This window comes from Manacus candei, unplaced genomic scaffold, assembly GCF_025592945.1.
Source record: "Manacus candei isolate 608988 ecotype Guabito, Panama unplaced genomic scaffold, ASM2559294v1 h1tg000076l, whole genome shotgun sequence".
Lineage (NCBI taxonomy): Eukaryota > Metazoa > Chordata > Aves > Passeriformes > Pipridae > Manacus > Manacus candei.
The window spans coordinates 9424852-9443294 of record NW_026138124.1 but is presented as its reverse complement, the minus strand read 5'-3'; the positions used below and the strand labels follow the sequence as shown (position 1 = coordinate 9443294).

The 18443-nt window shown below is 46.2% G+C and overlaps 1 protein-coding gene across 1 annotated transcript in view; it reads left to right on the top strand.

Annotated features, from left to right (window-relative positions):
• Positions 1–9302, top strand: part of TBX4 (T-box transcription factor 4) — a 30056-nt gene extending 20754 nt beyond the window's left edge. Inside the window, exons 5-8 of the mRNA XM_051809417.1 lie at positions 4178–4330; positions 6347–6435; positions 6771–7012; positions 8410–9302. Coding sequence (XP_051665377.1) covers positions 4178–4330; positions 6347–6435; positions 6771–7012; positions 8410–9032 — 1107 coding nt within the window. The 3' untranslated portion in view covers positions 9033–9302. The remainder of the gene's footprint in view (positions 1–4177; positions 4331–6346; positions 6436–6770; positions 7013–8409) is intronic.
• Positions 9303–18443: the final 9141 nt, after the last annotated feature.

Below are 18443 nucleotides of genomic sequence, written 5' to 3'. Positions count from 1 at the left end.
CATCTTTGGTCACCTCGTAAGAAACTATTTGTCTGAGCTCATGTTGAATGTTTTCCCAGGATTTTCCAGCCTTTCTTTTATTCCTCACTCTGTGGATTGCCAGGACAAATGTGTGGGTTTGGGAGGCTCCTTTGCTGGAGCCTGGATGGATTCAGGGCTGGAATCAGGGCTGGAATCAGGGCTGGAAAGAGCCCTGTCCTGGGTCTGTGGGGCTGCAGCCCTGGCCTGCCTTTGGGCAGAGTGGGGTGAACCCTTCCCTGGAGATGTGTGAAAATGGATTCAGGGGATTTTAGAGCTCATGATTCTGCTGCTGTAAGAGGGTGTCTGAATATATTTGGTTTTATTTGGTTGAGCTGGAGGATCTCGAGGGTCTCTCCCAACCTAAAGGACGGTATGATTTTAATTACTATGATTTTAATTACTTGCTTTGAGGTGAGGTGTCCCTGTGAGCTCCAGGGGGGGATGTGATCCCACCATCTCCCCTGGACACATCCTGTTCACCCTGGGCAGCACAGGTGCTGACAGGGGCATCCCCAAAGCAATCACTCCTAAAGAAAACTGCAGCTTGGGATGGTTTGCACCCTCAAATGCTCTAAATACTGATGGAGGTGCTCTGCAGAGGGTTGTGATCCTGCAGAGCCTCTTTGATTAACACACCGAGGTATTTTTATGCAGAAAAACTGAATCCTCAGGTTTTTGTTCTGCTCAGTGTCCCGGTGTGGGACCAGGGCCAGCCTCGGCTCAAAGGCTTTTTCACTTTGAAAGAATAGAGGGAAGGAAGAAAGAAGCAGAAAATATATATTAAAATGCAAGATTTTATATTAGTTATGTGATCCCCCGGGACTGACCATAAAATTATGTGGCTTTTTCGTAGCCGTTTACTGTTCAATATAAAAAGGGCAGTTGCCATGGCAACCCCTGCATCGTGTGACATCCGATACCTTGGCAGAACAGGGAGAGCTCTTAAATCAACTCCCCGAATTTCATAGAAGAGTAAAGACATTTTCCTGGTGATTTCAAGGCAGGTTTGCACTGTCCCGAGGAACGTGGCACCGTCACCCCGCTGGGTTTGTGGCCTTTGGGCCCCATCCTGCAGACTGGCAAAAGCCTTCTGATTGGAGGGTTCTGGTTGGGATATCTGTTTGATTTACCACTTGTCAGTTTGTTTTGGTCTGGGTTTTAACATGGAAAAAAATTTGTTTATTCATATTTATTATTTTCGTTATTTTTATTTATTTATTGATGTCTGAACTGTTCCTTTCGTGAGCAAATAGACAAGATCCCCAAGCTGCAGTGAGAGGCTTTCCCTTCCTAAGCATGTCTCAGTGCTGCTCAGGAAACACCCTTTTCCCATTTCCCTCCCTAATTTTATACCCTTGCCTTTTATCACGTTCTAACCAATACACCAGCAACTATTTTCAGCAGCAAGACCAGGCAATGCTGTTTCTTTTTCAGCAGCCAAACTATTTCAAACTTTGTACTGAAAACCACATAAAAATGGGTGTGACAGTGTCTGACACTGAGTTAATCTCCCCATGACCTTGCAATGAGAAAGGTAAGTGCAGGGAAATATGAAGTCACTCTTTTAGCATAATCTCGGAGGCTGAGGGCTCTGTCCCATCAATTAAAATACCTCTCATTTTTGACACAGTTCTTGGAGTTCCTCTTTCTGCTGATCTCCATCGTCAGGGCGGAATTTACGTTCGTTTTGTGTATTTTTAGCCAGTGACCAGTTTTCCAACAGCAGCCTTGAAAACTATTTAGCCTGAGTTGCTGGCATTTGGCTTTGTGCTGACCCGGTGTTTTGGAACCAGAGATCATTTTTTTTTGGATGGTTCGGAGGGATTTGGGATGCACGGGGCTCACCCCAGGCACAGGGGAGGAGGGTGTGTGTGCAAGAAATGTGTGTGTCTGGGAAATGTGGGGTTTATGTGGACAGTGGTTCCCAAAATATGTGGGAAATCCCCCTGTGCAGCCCCAGGGGAGCACAGGGAAGCGTCCAAAGCAGCACCACGACTCCCCATGTTCAACCTTGTAAGTGTAATTGCTAAATTAAGCCATTTAGGGTTTTTTTCCCCCCCACAAACAGATATCAAGCACTTCATGATGAACCTCCAGGCAGGTCTGCAGGCACAGCTGTAACTTTGAGCATCTGTCAAAAATCCTTTCCTGAATTCTTTTATTAGGCTCCAAGAAGTAATAATCTGTTCATTTTGGAAATTGTTTGGACTTCTTGAATTTGAAGATGTTATTTATATATAAATATATGTACATATATATATTTAAAGGGGTTGTAGCCCAGCTGATACCTCTTTGGAGGGGGAATATGGACTTTTTTTACAGAGTGTATCTAAACCTAGTGTTCTGATTTTCCCTTTGGAAATCTCAGTTTGTTTTCTTCATCCTGAAGTTGAGTTGCTCAAACTCTGGGGACCCATCACCTGACCTGGGACAGGCAGTGAGGATCCCTCAGCACACCCCAGCTTTTGCTCCAGACAACCATTGTTTATCAGCTTGGCTCAGCTCTTAATTATTGAAAATTAAAATGCCCCCTCTTGTGACAGTCCTGTCCCTCTGGTGTCACTGCCTTGGCTTTGTTTTACGAGTGGCTGATACATGAAAGCAGAGAAAAGGCTCCAACCCAAAACCTGAGCCGACCCTCTCAGATCTACACCCTGCCCATCAACGGCCACAAAGTGCTTAAGAGACTCGATGCAAAGCTGATAAAATGCCAAAAATTCCTGGTTCTCCCTCTTGGGGAGCAGGGAGGGTTGTCTGGAAAACGTCAACAATAAAAATTGCATTTAAGTGGTGTATAATGCAGCTGCTACTGTGGGCAGAGCGACGTGCAGGCAGATGAAGGGCTTTAAAGAGCACAAGCTCCATACACTGTCTCCCATCCCGGCTGGAGCTGCCACTGGGAGCTCTCCTTGGGATGGGAGTCAGGTAGAAAGGGTTCCTGAACACAAAATTCTTCTGCTTCTTAGTAATTCTCATTGGAAATTGGCTAAATCCTCAATTAGTGTGAACTGACTCTGCTCTGTTGCATTGTGGACATCCACCCATCCATCCACCCATCCTTCCATCCATTCATCCATCTATCCATAGATCCAGCCAGCCACCCACCCATTTATTTACCACCAGGGGAAGACACCACCCATCCCAATGTTCCCTCCTTGGCCCTTTTCCTGTGCCCCTGTCGGGGACAGACGTGTCCTTGCAGCTGTTTTGGGTGCCCCAGGGGTGACAGCCTGGCTGGAGACCCCTTCTCCTGCAGGACCAGCCGGGCTCAATTAGCCCATTTGGGACAGGAAAAAAGAGATGGAAAAGGATTACGCCAAGAAAACCAGAAAGCAGTATTTCTTCTTTGCCCAGTAAAAGGAATAAAGGCTTTTCTTAAAACCATCCCACTTCTTAAAAGAAATTCCATTTCTCGAAGCCGTTTTCATCTGGCACATCCCTCCTTTGTGGGAGCTCAGTGCTGCAGGGCCGGGCTGGGATGGGCTGGGCAGCCCCTCTCAGCCCCATTAGCTCCATCTGAGGACCCTGTGCTGCCCTGAGCCATAAAAAACATCCCCAGGCTGGGTCCTGCCTTTAGAAGGGGCAGGAGCTGTGGGGTGGCTGCGAGGGGTGCCCAGACCCTGCCACCCACACGCGGCTGCTCCACAAGCAGCAGGAAAAAACAAATCTGCCCCTTTTGTAGTTTTCTTTTACCAGCAGAGCTTTCTAGTTTTCTTTCCCCCTGTGGTTTCTGTGTTGTTGGTTTTTTTTCCCCCCTGCTAAACTGTGTATTTTTCAGCTCAGTAAAGTATTTACTGGGGATCTTTACAGAGCAGTCTGCTGGTGAATTATATATTGTACAGCTTCAGCGTGAGCTGGGGGAAAAAAATGATGGCATTTTTTCCACCCAGACTGACTCTATCCAATAGCAATAGGAAAATGAGAGTTTACCAGGAAAGCTTTAAGTTCAGTCCTGCTTGCCAGAGCAGCAGATACCTTTTCTGTCTTGGTTCATGTGCATTTATACAAAGAGATTTTCCCTTCTAACTCGCAAGCAAAGCTAGAGCTGAGCCCTGGTGGGCTCTGGGTCCTGCTTGGAAAGTCTGGTGGATAGCTATGGCTTGTCTTTTTTATTTTTTTAAATGGATTTCTTACTTTGGCACCGATTGTTTTCCAGATCATCCTTAATTCAATGCACAAATACCAACCACGGCTGCACATCGTGAAGGCGGACGAGAACAACGCTTTTGGCTCCAAGAACACAGCCTTCTGCACCCATGTCTTCCCAGAGACATCCTTCATATCAGTCACCTCCTACCAGAATCACAAGGTAGTGTGATTATTTTTTTTTTTTTGGCCTTTTTTTTTTTTGGCCTTTTTGGGCTAAAAGTGCTTCATTTCTGGTCAGGGGCTTTGTAACTCACAGTGAGAGGATCTTCCCCACTGCAGCCACACAGTGCTGTGCTTTGGTGAGTGGGATCTGCCTGCTTGGAGGGAGGGGGAGAGCCTGTCATGCTGCTTTAAAAGACAATTTTCCACCCTGGCAGCAAGCACGAGAGATGAGCCAGAGGATGCAGCTCTGGAACATCCCTGGTAACAATATTTTGGCAGGCCCTGCGTATCCAGACTCTGATGAATCACTGTGCTCACGGTGCTGGGGTGTCATTCAAACAGCAAAGCACATCTCATAATGACCAGCAAAGCTTGCCCATAAATCTGCAGTGCAAAGTAATTACAGTGTGTGTGTGTTTAGTGAGACATACATGGACTGTGACCATAAAAACGCCGGCGCTGCGGTTTGCACGTGAAGGCAGGAGGGGTTGGGGGGGTTTGGGGGTGGTTTTGGGGGGGATATAAAGTACAAAGGGCTCAGTTCTGTGCTGGGAGGGGGTGTTGGGGTCTGGTTTCTCTCCTGGTTTGAGGGTGTTGGCACTGGGGGCTGTGGGCAGCATCCTGAGGGTTTTCCCAGCCCAGGTTCCCAGCAGGACTGAGCAGTGGGACAGTGAATTGTCACCTCCCTGTGGTACTGTCACCAGGGCAGGGAGAGGGGACAATGACAGGCAGGGGCTGGCAAGGCTCTGGATTCTATCCTGCTACTGCTCTGCCTGCCTTTGCTCCCACTCCCAGGCGGTTTTCCTAATGGTAAAGCCCAACTGTGGGGTTGTTTGAGGATTAATTGGGATTTTTAAAGTGCATCAGGGTTCATAACTGAAGGCACAGAGTGAGGTGGCACTGCTGGAGCCCTCCTGTCACCCCCAAACCTGCCCTGGGTTACTGTGCCACCTCCTTCTCTACACATTCATGGGAAAATCCTACAGGAACAGGAACAAGTGTGAAATTCTTCCTCCCCAATAACCTGACCAGAGCTTTTCCTCCCAAGCAGGATGCCTGTGTGCCCTTTGATGCCTGCAGCACAGAGTCCTTGCAAAAATTCTGCAATTAGTGAGCTAATTAGGAGACTCAGAGCAGAAATATGGATGTGAGTGTTATGGTAAGGCAGGGGAGGAAAAAGTGCCCATTAGGACACTGAAGTGAATCCTGTTAGAAAAGTTGTAGCTGTTGGTGTAAAACGACCATTTGCCCAAACATGGTTAACCAGAAAGAAGTTATATTTAATATGTACTTAAATTAAAATGTCTGGTGTCAATAGTGCCTTTCATCCCTAAGGTTCCCAAAGTGCTTCATAAACTTCTTACTCCCACTGTCACTGCTGTACAGCTGGTTCTGGGGGGCTGTAGCTGGGTGGTAGCACAGGGTGGACAATTCAAAACCTGGTCTGGGTGTGTCTTTTAGAAGAAACAAATCACTGAACTGTTTTTAGCTCAGAAATACCCTCTTGGCAAGAAGTGTTGTTGCAAATAATTGTCTTCCTAAAGAAAAAAAAAAAAGAGAGTCTGGGTGACTGTGGGCTCCCAGAGGTGGGAAGCTGAGGACAGAGGCAGTGAGGAAGGTGTGAGTGTTCACCCCAAATCCCCTCCTGGCTGGATGAGGCACAAGGAGGGACCGACGCCCTGATTCTGCTCATGTCAGAGGAAAACCATGGTCACTAAACAACAAAATGAAGTCAGGATGCACAAACCTGCTGTCAGGCAGTGGGTTCAGAAGGATCCTACACTTGTTGTGGTTCATCAGCTGCTTGGGAGCTTCCCTGGAGCCTTTTAAATCAGACAAATATATTCTCTCTATCAAGAGCCCAGACTAAGAACACGAGGCCCAGAATAAGATCTAGACTTATTCACAGGGTGTCACACAGGACGGGGCACCTCGACCACCACCTCAGCCCTGCTGCTCTTTTTTGGTGTGACCTGCTTTCAAACACTTCACCCTTGGTTTTGTTCTTTCAAAGATAACGCAGCTGAAAATTGAGAACAACCCCTTTGCCAAGGGATTCCGGGGCAGCGACGACAGCGACCTGCGCGTGGCTCGGCTGCAAAGGTACGGCCGGGCAGCACCAGGGGCCCTCCTTGGCCTGCTCCCTGTGGGCTGCACCTCTCTGGAGAAGCACTTAGGAGGTGCCTGTGCCGTGGGGCACCACGTGCTTGAGGGCACCGGGGCTTTTGATGCCATTTATACCCCAAAAAAATCTCTTCCTGTCAGTCGGTGACACACTCTGCGTGTTATTTGCCCACACCCAGAGGGGGGTGATGAGTTCATCGTGTTAGGCAAAGGGTGGTGAAGTCATTGGAGATTGCTCTAGGGAAGCCAAACTAATATTTCATCATTCTGTTGATGGCTGTACAACCAGTAATAATTTTTCTCACTTCTTTCAGCAAAGAATATCCAGTAATTTCCAAGAGCATCATGAGGCAGAGGTTGGTGTCCAGTCATGGCCAGCTTTCAACAAAGCCAGACGTGAACCCACTTCATGGCAATCACCAGACCCTTCAGCATTATCAGTATGAGAATGGTGCTCACATGCAATTTGCAGCTTCGGACACTCAAGACCTGCCACTCAACACCTTCACAGCACAGAGAGATTCAGGGCTCTTCTACCACTGCCTAAAGAGAAGAGGTAACTCGAGTTTACAGCTGGAAAAGTATTACAGCACTTAAACCTGAGAGTGTGAGCACTGAAAGCTTGTGGCTGGCTCTGGCTGGGTTTGGATCGGTCTCTTGGGCCTTGATCTTTAAGGATACCGGTGTGATCAAAGTGTTTTGGAGGATCAGGAACCACGAGCTGCCATCTGGGGCAGTTATCAGTGGTTTTGTCCCATAGAAAGTAAATTCAGAGTCTTGAGTCAGAGCTGAAAAAATTAATTAGAATGTGTAATTTAAATGGCACGAAGCTTTGCTGGAAAATTATCCACTGTTAGGATCAGCTGAACTAAAAATTGTCTGTAAGGGGCCATTGGCATTAACAAAGTTCTGCACTTTCAGCACTTTCTGAGACAAAGCCATCAGCAATTCTCTCAGTGTCTGCAGACTAGTGGGACTGTGGAAGCTGTTTATAAGCAGCCCTTTCCTCCTATCCACCAGTTCTCAAGTTTAAGTGAGCTGTGACTACATTCTCTTCCTTTCAATTCAGCATCAGATGAGATCACGGCATGTTTTAAGTTAAACAGAAAAGTTTTGCACAGGAAAAAAAAAAAAACAACCTTCTATTTGCATGTCTCATTGCTTGCTAATTTATTTAAGCTGTGAGAACCCTCTGATCGTGGCCAAACGAAGAATCCAACAGCACCAGTAATGAGGGCTGCGAGGCAAACGCGGAGTTCTAGCAGATGTTTAATCTGCAGATGAATTCACTAATTCATCCAAAGAATATTCCTAATAACTAACAGAAAGCTGCTGGTAAACACAGCCATGGTCCCCACAAGCTGCAGGAGAGGGGCTACGGCTCTTCCCTCCCTGTAAAGCTGAGGAAGGGCTGTTGACTGGGAAAGGGCTCCTTTTATCTGGAAATATTTCTGCAGCTTTTGACACGAATATCTGGGAAATGTAGAGTCATTTTTGCAATGACAGGAAGGCAGGCTGCGATAAGACCCTCTAAGAGACTTCTTGAATTTGTCAGGAGGGACCCCGAAGGAGTGTCAGGGACCTCTGTTATCTGGATGAACGTGAAGTAATCCCTGATGTGAGAAGAGTAGCCCAAGTCCCTCACTTAACCTGACAAATGTCACCAGAACGCTTTGAGGCCAGGGGGGATTAGCCTGACATTTGCAGCACAATGTCTTTTTGATGCTGTACATTGTTTTCCCAAACTCAAAGGGTTTAACTGGATTAATCTGAGAAAAGAGCAGCAGTTCAGTGGAATAACCGCAGTTGCTTCCAAGGGGACTCCATAAACTCCACAAACCCAGCCCAGGCTCCCAGCAGGTCTCTGCTAAATAAATCCCTTGTTCCTGACTGTGCATTTTTGTGCACTTTGCAGCAGGAGCTGCTCCTGACTGTGCATTTTTGTGTCCGCAGAAAGCACCCGGCACCTGGACCTGCCCTGCAAACGCTCCTACCTGGAAGCCTCGTCCTCCGTGGGGGACGATCACTATTTCCGTTCCCCGCCGCCCTACGAGCAGCAGATGCTGAGCCCGTCCTACTGCAGCGAGGTGGCCCCGAGGGAGGCCTGCATGTACTCTGGGGCCGGGGCCGACATCGCTGGGGTCTCGGCGGTCGACGACCTGCCCCCCCCGCCCCCCCCGCTGGGCTGCAACATGTGGACTTCAGTCGCACCTTACACCAGCTACAGCGTTCAGACAATGGAAACTGTGCCCTACCAGCCCTTCCCTCCTCACTTCCCCGCCGCCCCCATGATGCCGCGGCTCCCGGCCATCGCGGGCCAGGGCTCGCAGCCGCCGGGGAACGGCCACTTCAGCGTCTACAACCAGCTGTCCCAGTCTCAGGTCCGGGAGCGCGTCCCCGCGCCGTCCTTCCCGAGGGAGCGGGTGCACCCGTCCGTGTGCGAGAGGAAACCCCCCTCTCCGCACCTCAACGCGGCCAACGAGTTCCTGTACTCACAGAGCTTCTCCCTGTCCAGGGAGTCGTCGCTGCAGTATCATTCAGGGATGGGGACTGTGGAGAACTGGACTGATGGGTGACTCCCGGGGCCGCAGCCAACGTTCCTGCTCCAGGACAGTGTTCAATCAGTGTTGATACCTGTGGGTAACTTGCACTTCGGGGAGACAAATGTGCATTTCCAGAGGGATTTGTGTGGGTGAAGAGCTTGTATCTTCAGGCACACAGAGAGTTACATCTCCTGTCTCAGTGGGCTGGATCCATCAGGCTCTTACTGACTCCCAAATAAATTAATTCTCGCGTCTTCATCCGGTAGAAACCACCCTCATGACTAACAAGAGACGCAGCTGGTCATTTCCTTTTGCTTGTGATCTCAAACGTCACAAGCAAATTTTGGCTATTTGGGAAAAACATGAGCTTCACTTTTACGGTTCATGAAGTCGAAACATCCCAAAACTCGAAGGAAAACGAGCCGCCTGTGTGGTTGTGCAGCTCCAGGACTGCCGTGGCAGCGCTTCTTTAGGCTCTGTTGATCCGTAGGAATCGCTCCTGCCTCTGGAAGGGCCGTGGGGGCTCGCGGGCCAGCGGGGGGGATCGCTGTGGGGTCAGGGAGCTGCGGTGCCAGCGGTGCCTCCCCGGCACAGCGCAGGGCTCGTGCCACGGCGAGGAGAGGAGAAGGCACCGATGCACAAATGTCTCTTCTTCCCCCCACACCACCATGGGTGGTGGCTGTGGGCAGTGAAGAAGTGAAGTGTTATGCCCGAGGCCGAAGAGCAGATTAGTTGCAGCGTTAGGAACAGACCCAGTGTCTTCAGGCTCCCATCCCTTGATTGAATCACACTTGCTTTATTGCAATATATTTATGAAGTTTAAGCTTAAGACTCGCTAATACTTTCCAGAAACGATTTCTGTATCTGCTGGTCCTTGATTTCTTTGCTATTCAGCTGAAATGTGCCTTTTGTGCTATGTTTTTTTTTTTTTTCTCTTTTAAGCTCACTCAGAACATTTCCTTTATGGTGGGGTGGGGTGGGAAGAGCTCCCACCCCATGCCAGGCCTTCCAGTGTACAAATCTTTGTAGAACAGGTAAAAAGCTGTAACCAGTGTATCCATTGCTCCTGCTCTTTACTGAGCAAGTCTCTTGAACTGACTCCTCCTGCACTGGCTTTGCCCACCGGGGTGTCCCCGGGAGGGAACAGGTTGGTGAGGTGGGAATTGGTCACAGGTTGGACTCGATGATCCCAGAGGTCTTTTCCAACCTAAATGATTCTTCTGTAAGGAGGGATCACTTGGCTGGCACTCATGTGGAGAAACAAGTGGAATCCTTTCTGGAACAAAACTCCCACTGCCTTCACCCCCAAAGCTCCTGGGCAGGGATGTGTCCGTGTCCATCCCGCCGAGCTCCACAGGATGGTGACGCTGAGGGGTTCCAGGAGTTTGGTTCCACCAAAGAGCACAACATTCCAGCCTCAGTCACGCACAGTGGGTTTGGTTTTTTTCCCCCCACTGCTTCCCAAATGGGCAAAGGCAAAGAGCTGAAATCCAAGTTTGGAAGTTGGGAGGTACTTGTGTGTTTGGGTGAATCCATTCCAAGGAAGGGGCTGATGGATGAGGGCCCTGAGGCCACCACAGTGGGTCACGTTTCCACCAGGACAGTCCCATAGCCCCATTCAGCAGCTGATGTGTGTGACTGGTGTGGATTTTGTAACCAGGATTTGGAAATCACTACAATTTTTGCATGCTGAATAGCTATTTATATACATATATATTTTATATATATATATATATAAAGATATATATATATCACAAATGCAGGCCACGTGTCCAATTCAGCTTTGCTTTTTACGAATGAAATACTTAATAAAAATGAATGTTGCAAGGTTTGTTTTTTTTTTTTTTTTTGAAAGACATCTATTTAAGATTTTTTTGTTTTTTGTTACACACCTCTGATGTAAAAACTAAGAACTGGTTAGACGAAAAAACATATATACTACAGATAAATCTTTATTAGAAACCACATTAGATACAGGTGGTAAGGAACTTTTAAATGTTTGTTACATAGCATGGACATTTTATTTTACATATCAGAACATAAAGTCATTTTACTACTATAAGCTGTCTCTGGGTGCATTTCAATAATTAGTATAAAAATGTTCTGTGGTTAATTAAGATGCCTCGTCTCTCTTCTGTCTCCTGCTGTCTGAGTACACCAACCTCACACTTCCCCCTTTTTTTACCACCTCAAAGCTCCACCATCACACTTCACAGGGGTTGGGGTTTCTTTGGGATTTCCCTCACGTTCCTTTGTTTTAAAGGACTCAGGAATTGATCTGAGCACACGGAGTTAACAGCAGACACTGCCCTGACCACGAGAGCACCAAAATGTTCCTGTGCAGCTCAGTTACAGTGACAACGGTGAAGAATTCAAAGTTGGAGGGAGGGGGGAGAGGTCTGAGGGTGTCACTGCCCGTGGTTTGAAATGCTCAGTTCATTTTTTAAGCTGACACTGGATCAACACTGAACCAGACAAATGCTGCCACCACAACCTACAAATTAATGGGGTCAGCAGCCCGGGGTGCAGATGACAGGCTGCCTGGATCTTTAGCCTGTTTTACAAATATGACTAAAAGAATAACAGTGTCATTTTTAATGAATAATCACTGCCTTTATTTTTAATCATTTTTCACACACCTCCTGCTCACAGCTGCAATATTTATTGATTTAAGGCAGTTTAAAAAGCAACTCCTTTAAGAGTTGCTCCAGCAGCTTTCAATCAATGCAGGGGATGTGGAGAAGACTTGCCCATGGAATTAATCCGGGTTTTACCTGGTGAGCACAGAGCAGGCACTGCTGGCAGCCTTTGCAAAGGGTCTCAAATCAGTCACAAGTGCCCTGGGAAACTCTGTGCCAAATAACAAGCTTTTCCTTATAAAAATAGCACATGATGTTTGTGAGCACAGGACCTGACTGGGAAAGGCTGAGTTAGCATAAAAACGTGTAAAATTTGGATAAATGCTAATCTGGTCATCTGGGCTCCTTTTATGGTCACTGGAGGGAGATCAGACATTTAGATTAAAGGATGAATCATTCCCTGGTGATGATCTTTTTCCACTCAGAGAAGTTCAGCCACTTAGAGCAGATTTCCCATTTCTAAATGGCCAAAAACCAAGTCAGTGGGATCCCCCTTCTCTGTGACTTTGACCAAGGCATTCAGACAACACCGAAGAGTGGTGAGCTTCCAAATCCCATCCTGAGCACAGACCCAGAGCCAGCACACCCCCAAAGCACCTCCTGCTTGGGTTAATCCATGGAATGGAAACAGGTGGTTGTTTTTTTTTAGTCTGGTTTATTTTTTCATCACAAGATTCCTGCCCTGGGTTTGTGTCCAATCCCAAGCTCAAGGGCAAGGAGGGCGGCTCTGGTGTGGCCAGAGGAGGCATTTGGGATCCAATTCCTTTATCCCATGTCTCCCACCTGGGTGCTGAGCCCCTGGCAGAGCAGGATCCACCCTGCAGTGCCTGTTGTGGGCAGCCCAGCTCAGAACCAGAGCACGGAAATGCTGAGTGTCCTCGAGGGTTCGGTCTCTTTGTTTTTCCAATCAGAAACACTAAACTGTGGACATCACTAAAAAAAAACCCCAAAAAAATCCCAAAACCCCAACAACCTGCACAGCTTTAAAAGAGATCAAGCGTGCTTACTGTGTCCCAGTTTGATTTACTGCAGTTTAAACAGCTTTTAATTCTCAAGAATGTGGAGTTTCACGTGTGGGGAGGCTTTTCCAGCCCTGGCCCTTGATGGTTTGCTGGGAATGGCAATCCAAGCACGGCCATTTCAAATCAGATTAAAGCAAAAATTAGCAAGTGAGAAAAACTTGGATACCCACGAGGCCTGTTTTCCCTTGATGTGCTCTAATCTGTGCTAGAAGGCACGGGGAATTTTTTAATTCTGTTTTTCTTTAGGGTAGATGTCCAAATTTAATATTGGCTCAAGCAAGCTCAGTTCCACCGAGCCCAGGAGCACTTATGCCAAGCTTGGACTTCACTCTAAATAGAACAAATATTTGTATCAGCTTGCTGAGAATGTGAGTAACAGGAATATTTGCCAAAATTTAAACAAGCTAAACTCGAGTCCTGCCAAAAGCCCCACCATTCAATTTGGCATCATTGGCAGCTCACAGGCTCGAGAGGGGCCTAAGTCTGGCAGAGCTGGGGTGTTTTTGGCAAACATCAATTTATTTTTTTTTTTCTCTCTCTCTCTGCATTTTGGAAAATTTTTGCCTCTCTGTATTAATTTATGATGTCATTAAATAATTCTTTTTGCAGCTTGTATAGAAAGAATGTTTCTTTTGAAGATGAGAACTCCCCTGAGGATGGTTATAGTGCAAAAATTCCAGCCAGAGGGGAAAAAAACCTCCTCTCTCCTTGGCCACTCATGTTTCTGCAGTAGTGCTTCAACAGCGAAAAAATTTACAATATTTTAATTTAAGGACCTGCTCCAAGGAGGTGCCATGCACTTGACTGTGACAAGAGGCAGCCTAAATTCAATGTGATTAGGGGAGTTTTATTGCTGTGATAATAGGCTGGAAGAGAAATCATGAGCAGGTGGAAAACACCAGGTTTTGAAGTGATTTGCTCTCCACAAAGCACAGGATCAATATTTAAAATGAAAGAGAGGAAAATGTTGGGAATGGTACAACCAAAGCAAAAAGCCTTGTCCAACATGAACCTTATTTAACTGTTCAAATGTCACCCTGGAGTTACACAGGGTGTGAAAATTGCACTCCTAAGCCTGGGCCCACCTTTGAACCAGGTCCTGAGAGAAGGAAATAAAACAGTGAAATAATCAGTGCTAATAGCACTGATTCAATTAAAATCAGGATAATTGTGATTTTTGTTAATTAGAAACTTGTTTAACAAAAGAAAAGCAAAACCCATTGGAATGAAAACAGGAGGAATGGCTACAACAGGTCAAAAGGCTCTTGTTCCACAGAAAAATACTGGTGGGGAAGAGGTTTGAAGGAGTATTTGGCAAATGCCAACATTTTTCATCTGGTTTTTGTTGTTGTTGTTGCTGTCATTTCCCTAGTTTTCAGCAAACAGTAATTTCTGGCTTTCCACCATACTACAGTTTTGAGGAATATTTTCAGTGGGGTTGTACTGACAAACTGCTCAAAAAAGAAAAATGATGTGGGGTGTCAGCACCATCTCCATCCTGGAGGACAAAACTTGACAAATGCAGCTTCTAGTTGGGAGGTTCACACTGACAGCAGGAAGCTGGGCCAAATTTGTGTACTCAGCCCCTGCCAGCAGGAATGGACACATCCTTGAACAAGTATTTACTAGAGAACAACATGTCCAAGGAACAATATGTACAACTATTCCCCCTCAACAGCCTCGGCCTTACGTCAGGCAGACAACAACGTGGGATGCACTTCAGCAGAGATGAAAAAAGACTATTTTTTGTGGTTCTCATGCCAAAAATCAAAAGGCTCAGTCCTGTTGCTGTTGAAGTCAATAGGGAAACTTTTATAGACTTCAGTATAGCAGGACCAGCCCTCTAATCTGCCTTTCAGCAAGCCCAGCCTGCAGCCCTGGCTGTGCAGTTTAGGAATGAGCCACAGAGTATTTGAGTTTGATGGATGACACAGGGACACTGTGAAAATTACACTTTGCTCATGCCCAGTGCATCTGAGCAGCTACTGAGAGAATGGATCTAATACTGTATTGTATTTAATAGCAGTTGTGAATATAATACACAAATGGGCACCTCAAAACGTAAGAGAATAAGACTCGAACCACTGATTATCCCCTCGAAATCCAAGCACTCATTTTAGCCTGAAACTTTAGAGCAGATTGCCCTGGACATGAGGAATCAATCATGAGACATCCTGGAAAGGTGATGAACTCCCTTGGTACATCAGAGTAATATGAAACAGTCAGTGCAGGGGATCCCCAGGCAAAGGGGACGGCTCCTGAGCAGGACACAAATGGAAGTGGGGAGAGGGATCAGTTCCATTCACAGGAAAAAATTAAAGTAGCCACAGTGTCTCACCTGATCAGACACCTTTGTGTAAGGATTTGGTCTAAGCCTTACTCATGAGAACACCAAAGGTAAGGAAGAGTGAAAGGATCTTAGCCAAATAAAAATTCTGCTTTAAGTGAATCTGTTCTTCCTGCTCATCCTTTTTAAGACACAGCAAGTTCAAAGCTTAGGTAGTTTCCCCCCCTCCCTCCCCCTTTCCTTCCCACCATTTATCATTATGAAGGCAAGCAGGCAGGTTAGAGGCAGGAAAACCTTCCACTGGGATTTCTGTCCAGTGTCACAGCCCAGGACTAGATTTACACCCAGCTTTAGAACCCAGCACATGCCTGTAGTTTCTCTCCATTTCCTCAGCAGTAACATGTGAGGGGAAAGGGGTTTTAGCTCTGGGTAAACATTGCCCAAGCACTCCAAGCCTGGAAGGTGTCAGTGCAGTGGGATGGAGGGGTTTGCTTGAAAAACCAAGAGGGCAAATATTGTCCTTCAACTCATAGAGGACATTTAGTGGTGGTTGGAACACTGTGGATCCCCTGACCATCCTCCCCAGAGTGATACAGAAATATGGGAGCAACAGAGACATGAAATCAAGAACCTGGAGACTGAAATCCCCCCAAGCTCTGAGAACCCCAGGGAAGTAAGAGCTGAGGCAGCACATCCCCCGTGAGGGCTCTGCTGTGAGCTCACTGCTGCAGACACAGCCCCTCTCCTCCCAAATGCTGAGTTAAAGGTGCAAAGAAGCCACTACTAAGTCTTCATCTGGACCAGTTATTACAGAAAATCAGCACATGTGAAGCTAAACCCCCCATACTTACCTGTATTCCTCTGAGCTGTGAGAAAACAGCTCCAACTGCAGGCCAAGGACGTCATGAAATTCAGGATTTACAGATGCTGGTTCCCTCAGCAGTGATGCAGCCCTCAGGGGATGACTCCTGCACAACATGGAAATAACATTCACTCACCTCTGGGAAGTAGTTAATTAGATTGCTGGAAAATCGGTTTTCATCCTATTAACTGCAAAAGAAGGGGAAGCAGGAGGTCAGTAACCAGGAACTCGAGATGAGGAAAAGGTGAACTGGAAAGCTAAAAAAAAAAAAGGGTGAGAAAGGGAGAAAAAATGAAAATTAAAAAAAAATTAAATATAAATGCCCTCTTCTTGCCATGGAGGAAAAGCAACTGGTAAGAGGCAAATAAGTTGAAAGGTTTGGGTTGTCCTCTTCACTTGTTTTAGCCACTTCTCTTATTTCATAAAGAACTATGGGTAACACAGCCAGGTTTCTCACAGCCTGAAAATGTGCAAAAGAGGAGAAAAGTAACTTTTGTCCTATTTAAGACAGACTAAACATCCCCTTCCTCCTGGATCTCTTATTAGTTCTTCAGTTAAGTTCAGTTTTGCAGGTATATGGGCCAGTCTTGATAATAAAATAATCCTATTAATTTCCAAATGACAGGGTATTCTCCTACCACATATTCTGTATGACCCTTTCCTGACAGGCTAATACAGTAATAATTCCTCACTTGGCTCCAGCACCATGCTCAGATGTTTCCTTGGAAATACTTTGTTCCTTTTCTGTTGTTTCTCGCTGGGGATGGAGACCCTTTGTGTGGCAAAGGTTCCTTGAATTGGTTTTCCACAGCATTGCCTCTTTTGTGTCCTTCCCAGCTTTCCTCTCCATTGATACTGAAGTGCACCATTTCAATGAATCATGCTTTCTCCTAATAAAATATTATTTGAGTCCGATGCCAAAGGCCAGATTTCTATAAAAGATTCAGAATGAGCAATAAGTACAGCAAAAATGATTTTTGTTCTTCTGTCTTTCCCTCCCCACCATCCTTTTTTGGGGTCAGAGACTCCTTAGAAGACCAGTAGCATTAGAAGAACTGATATTTTATATCTTTAGTCTTGTTTAAGAGACACCTTTTGTGTTGGAAGCTGAGTAGGGAGGTGTTTTTGTCTTCCTGGGAAGGGCCATCAAGAGCCAGTTCTTGGGTCAACAAAATATGTGTTTTCTAATTCCTCTGGGGTCAAAGACTTTTCCTGAGCTCTCAAGGCCCAAGGGGAATCTCCCTGGTTGTTCCTCTCCCCTTCCCACCTCCCCTCCCGGCACAAAGGTGACCCAGAGCCCAGTAAAGTGTTCAACCAAATATTTGGGAGGGTTAGGAGGCAGAGCAAAGCTGAGCCAGGGCTTCCTAGCAGCATGGAGAGCTTGGAATGAGGGATATGGTTACTGGCTATGAACAGCCATTACCCAGAAATTCAGGAGGAGGATAAAAGGCAGCAGACAGCCCAGTAAAAGTCACTGTAACAACCACAGGGATACAAGGAGGAGTTGCTGTGCATGGCCCACCTCACCAGTGAGTGACCACAACCCCTCTGTCCTGGTGGACATGGTGGCTCGCCGTGTTCTGGGTGTTTTGTTGCCTAAACTGGCAAAATCTTCAGCTTTTCAAGGTATCAACAATGTCTTTCAGGTGTTGGTACAATGCCCTGAGCAGGGGAACAACTGGGAATTGCCAATATAAAGTGATAGGAAAGGCTGTCCTCACATTTCATTTAATAGGGTACATTCCTTTTTGTAATATTGCTGAAAGTCTCTCAAATATAAATGAAACCAAAACTGTTCTTTTACTTACTGCTAATAGCAGCCAGTTGTACTGTCCTTGACAGCCACATATAAAATCATTCAAGAAATATTTTTAAATGTCTTGCTCTGTGGTAAAATACTGCACTATAAAGGAGACTTCTGGAGATGTTACCTAAATTAGCCTTGTTCAAATGCCTCTGTGATATTTAATCATAATAATAAAAGCCAGAGTGCTTTTGCCTTTCCATCAGAAACTAGTTTTGCTGGTCCCAGCTCCATCCTGCCAACGTGGTGTCGTGGTGTATAATTTCATAGACACAAAGACACTCCACTACCATAGCTCTCATTATTAAACAATATATTTTAATTGTCACCACCTTTCTCATATAGACATGGGCCAAATCTACCCCTTATTGGCTTCAACCAAGCTCCACAAGGGATGAATTTGGTTCAATATATATAAAACATACAGCAAGTCAAGCAATAAAAAGCAATGTTTGGGTTTCTTTTTTTATGGCACTCGGTGCTTTTTTGCCATAGGAACGCACATGCCTGGCCAGTAAAATCCCATGATAAAGGACTGAAGTGTTTAAGACTTCATATGCAGAATAGCCCTCGGTGTTTAATTACAATAGCAAAGATGCCATGTTATAAAAGCATTTCTTACCTGGAGAAGGGATCCATGCTCTCCAGTGAAGCTTAATTACCCAGGCCACGCTGGGGTTTCCCCTCTGGCAATAACCTCTCACACCAATAACTCCTCTATTCCTTTTGACATCGGAATAGCTGAATATCGTTAATTTTTGGTCTAATTTCCTTATTTGCATTGCAGCTTTCCAGCGGTGAAAGCACTGCACATTAGAAGAGCTTCATTC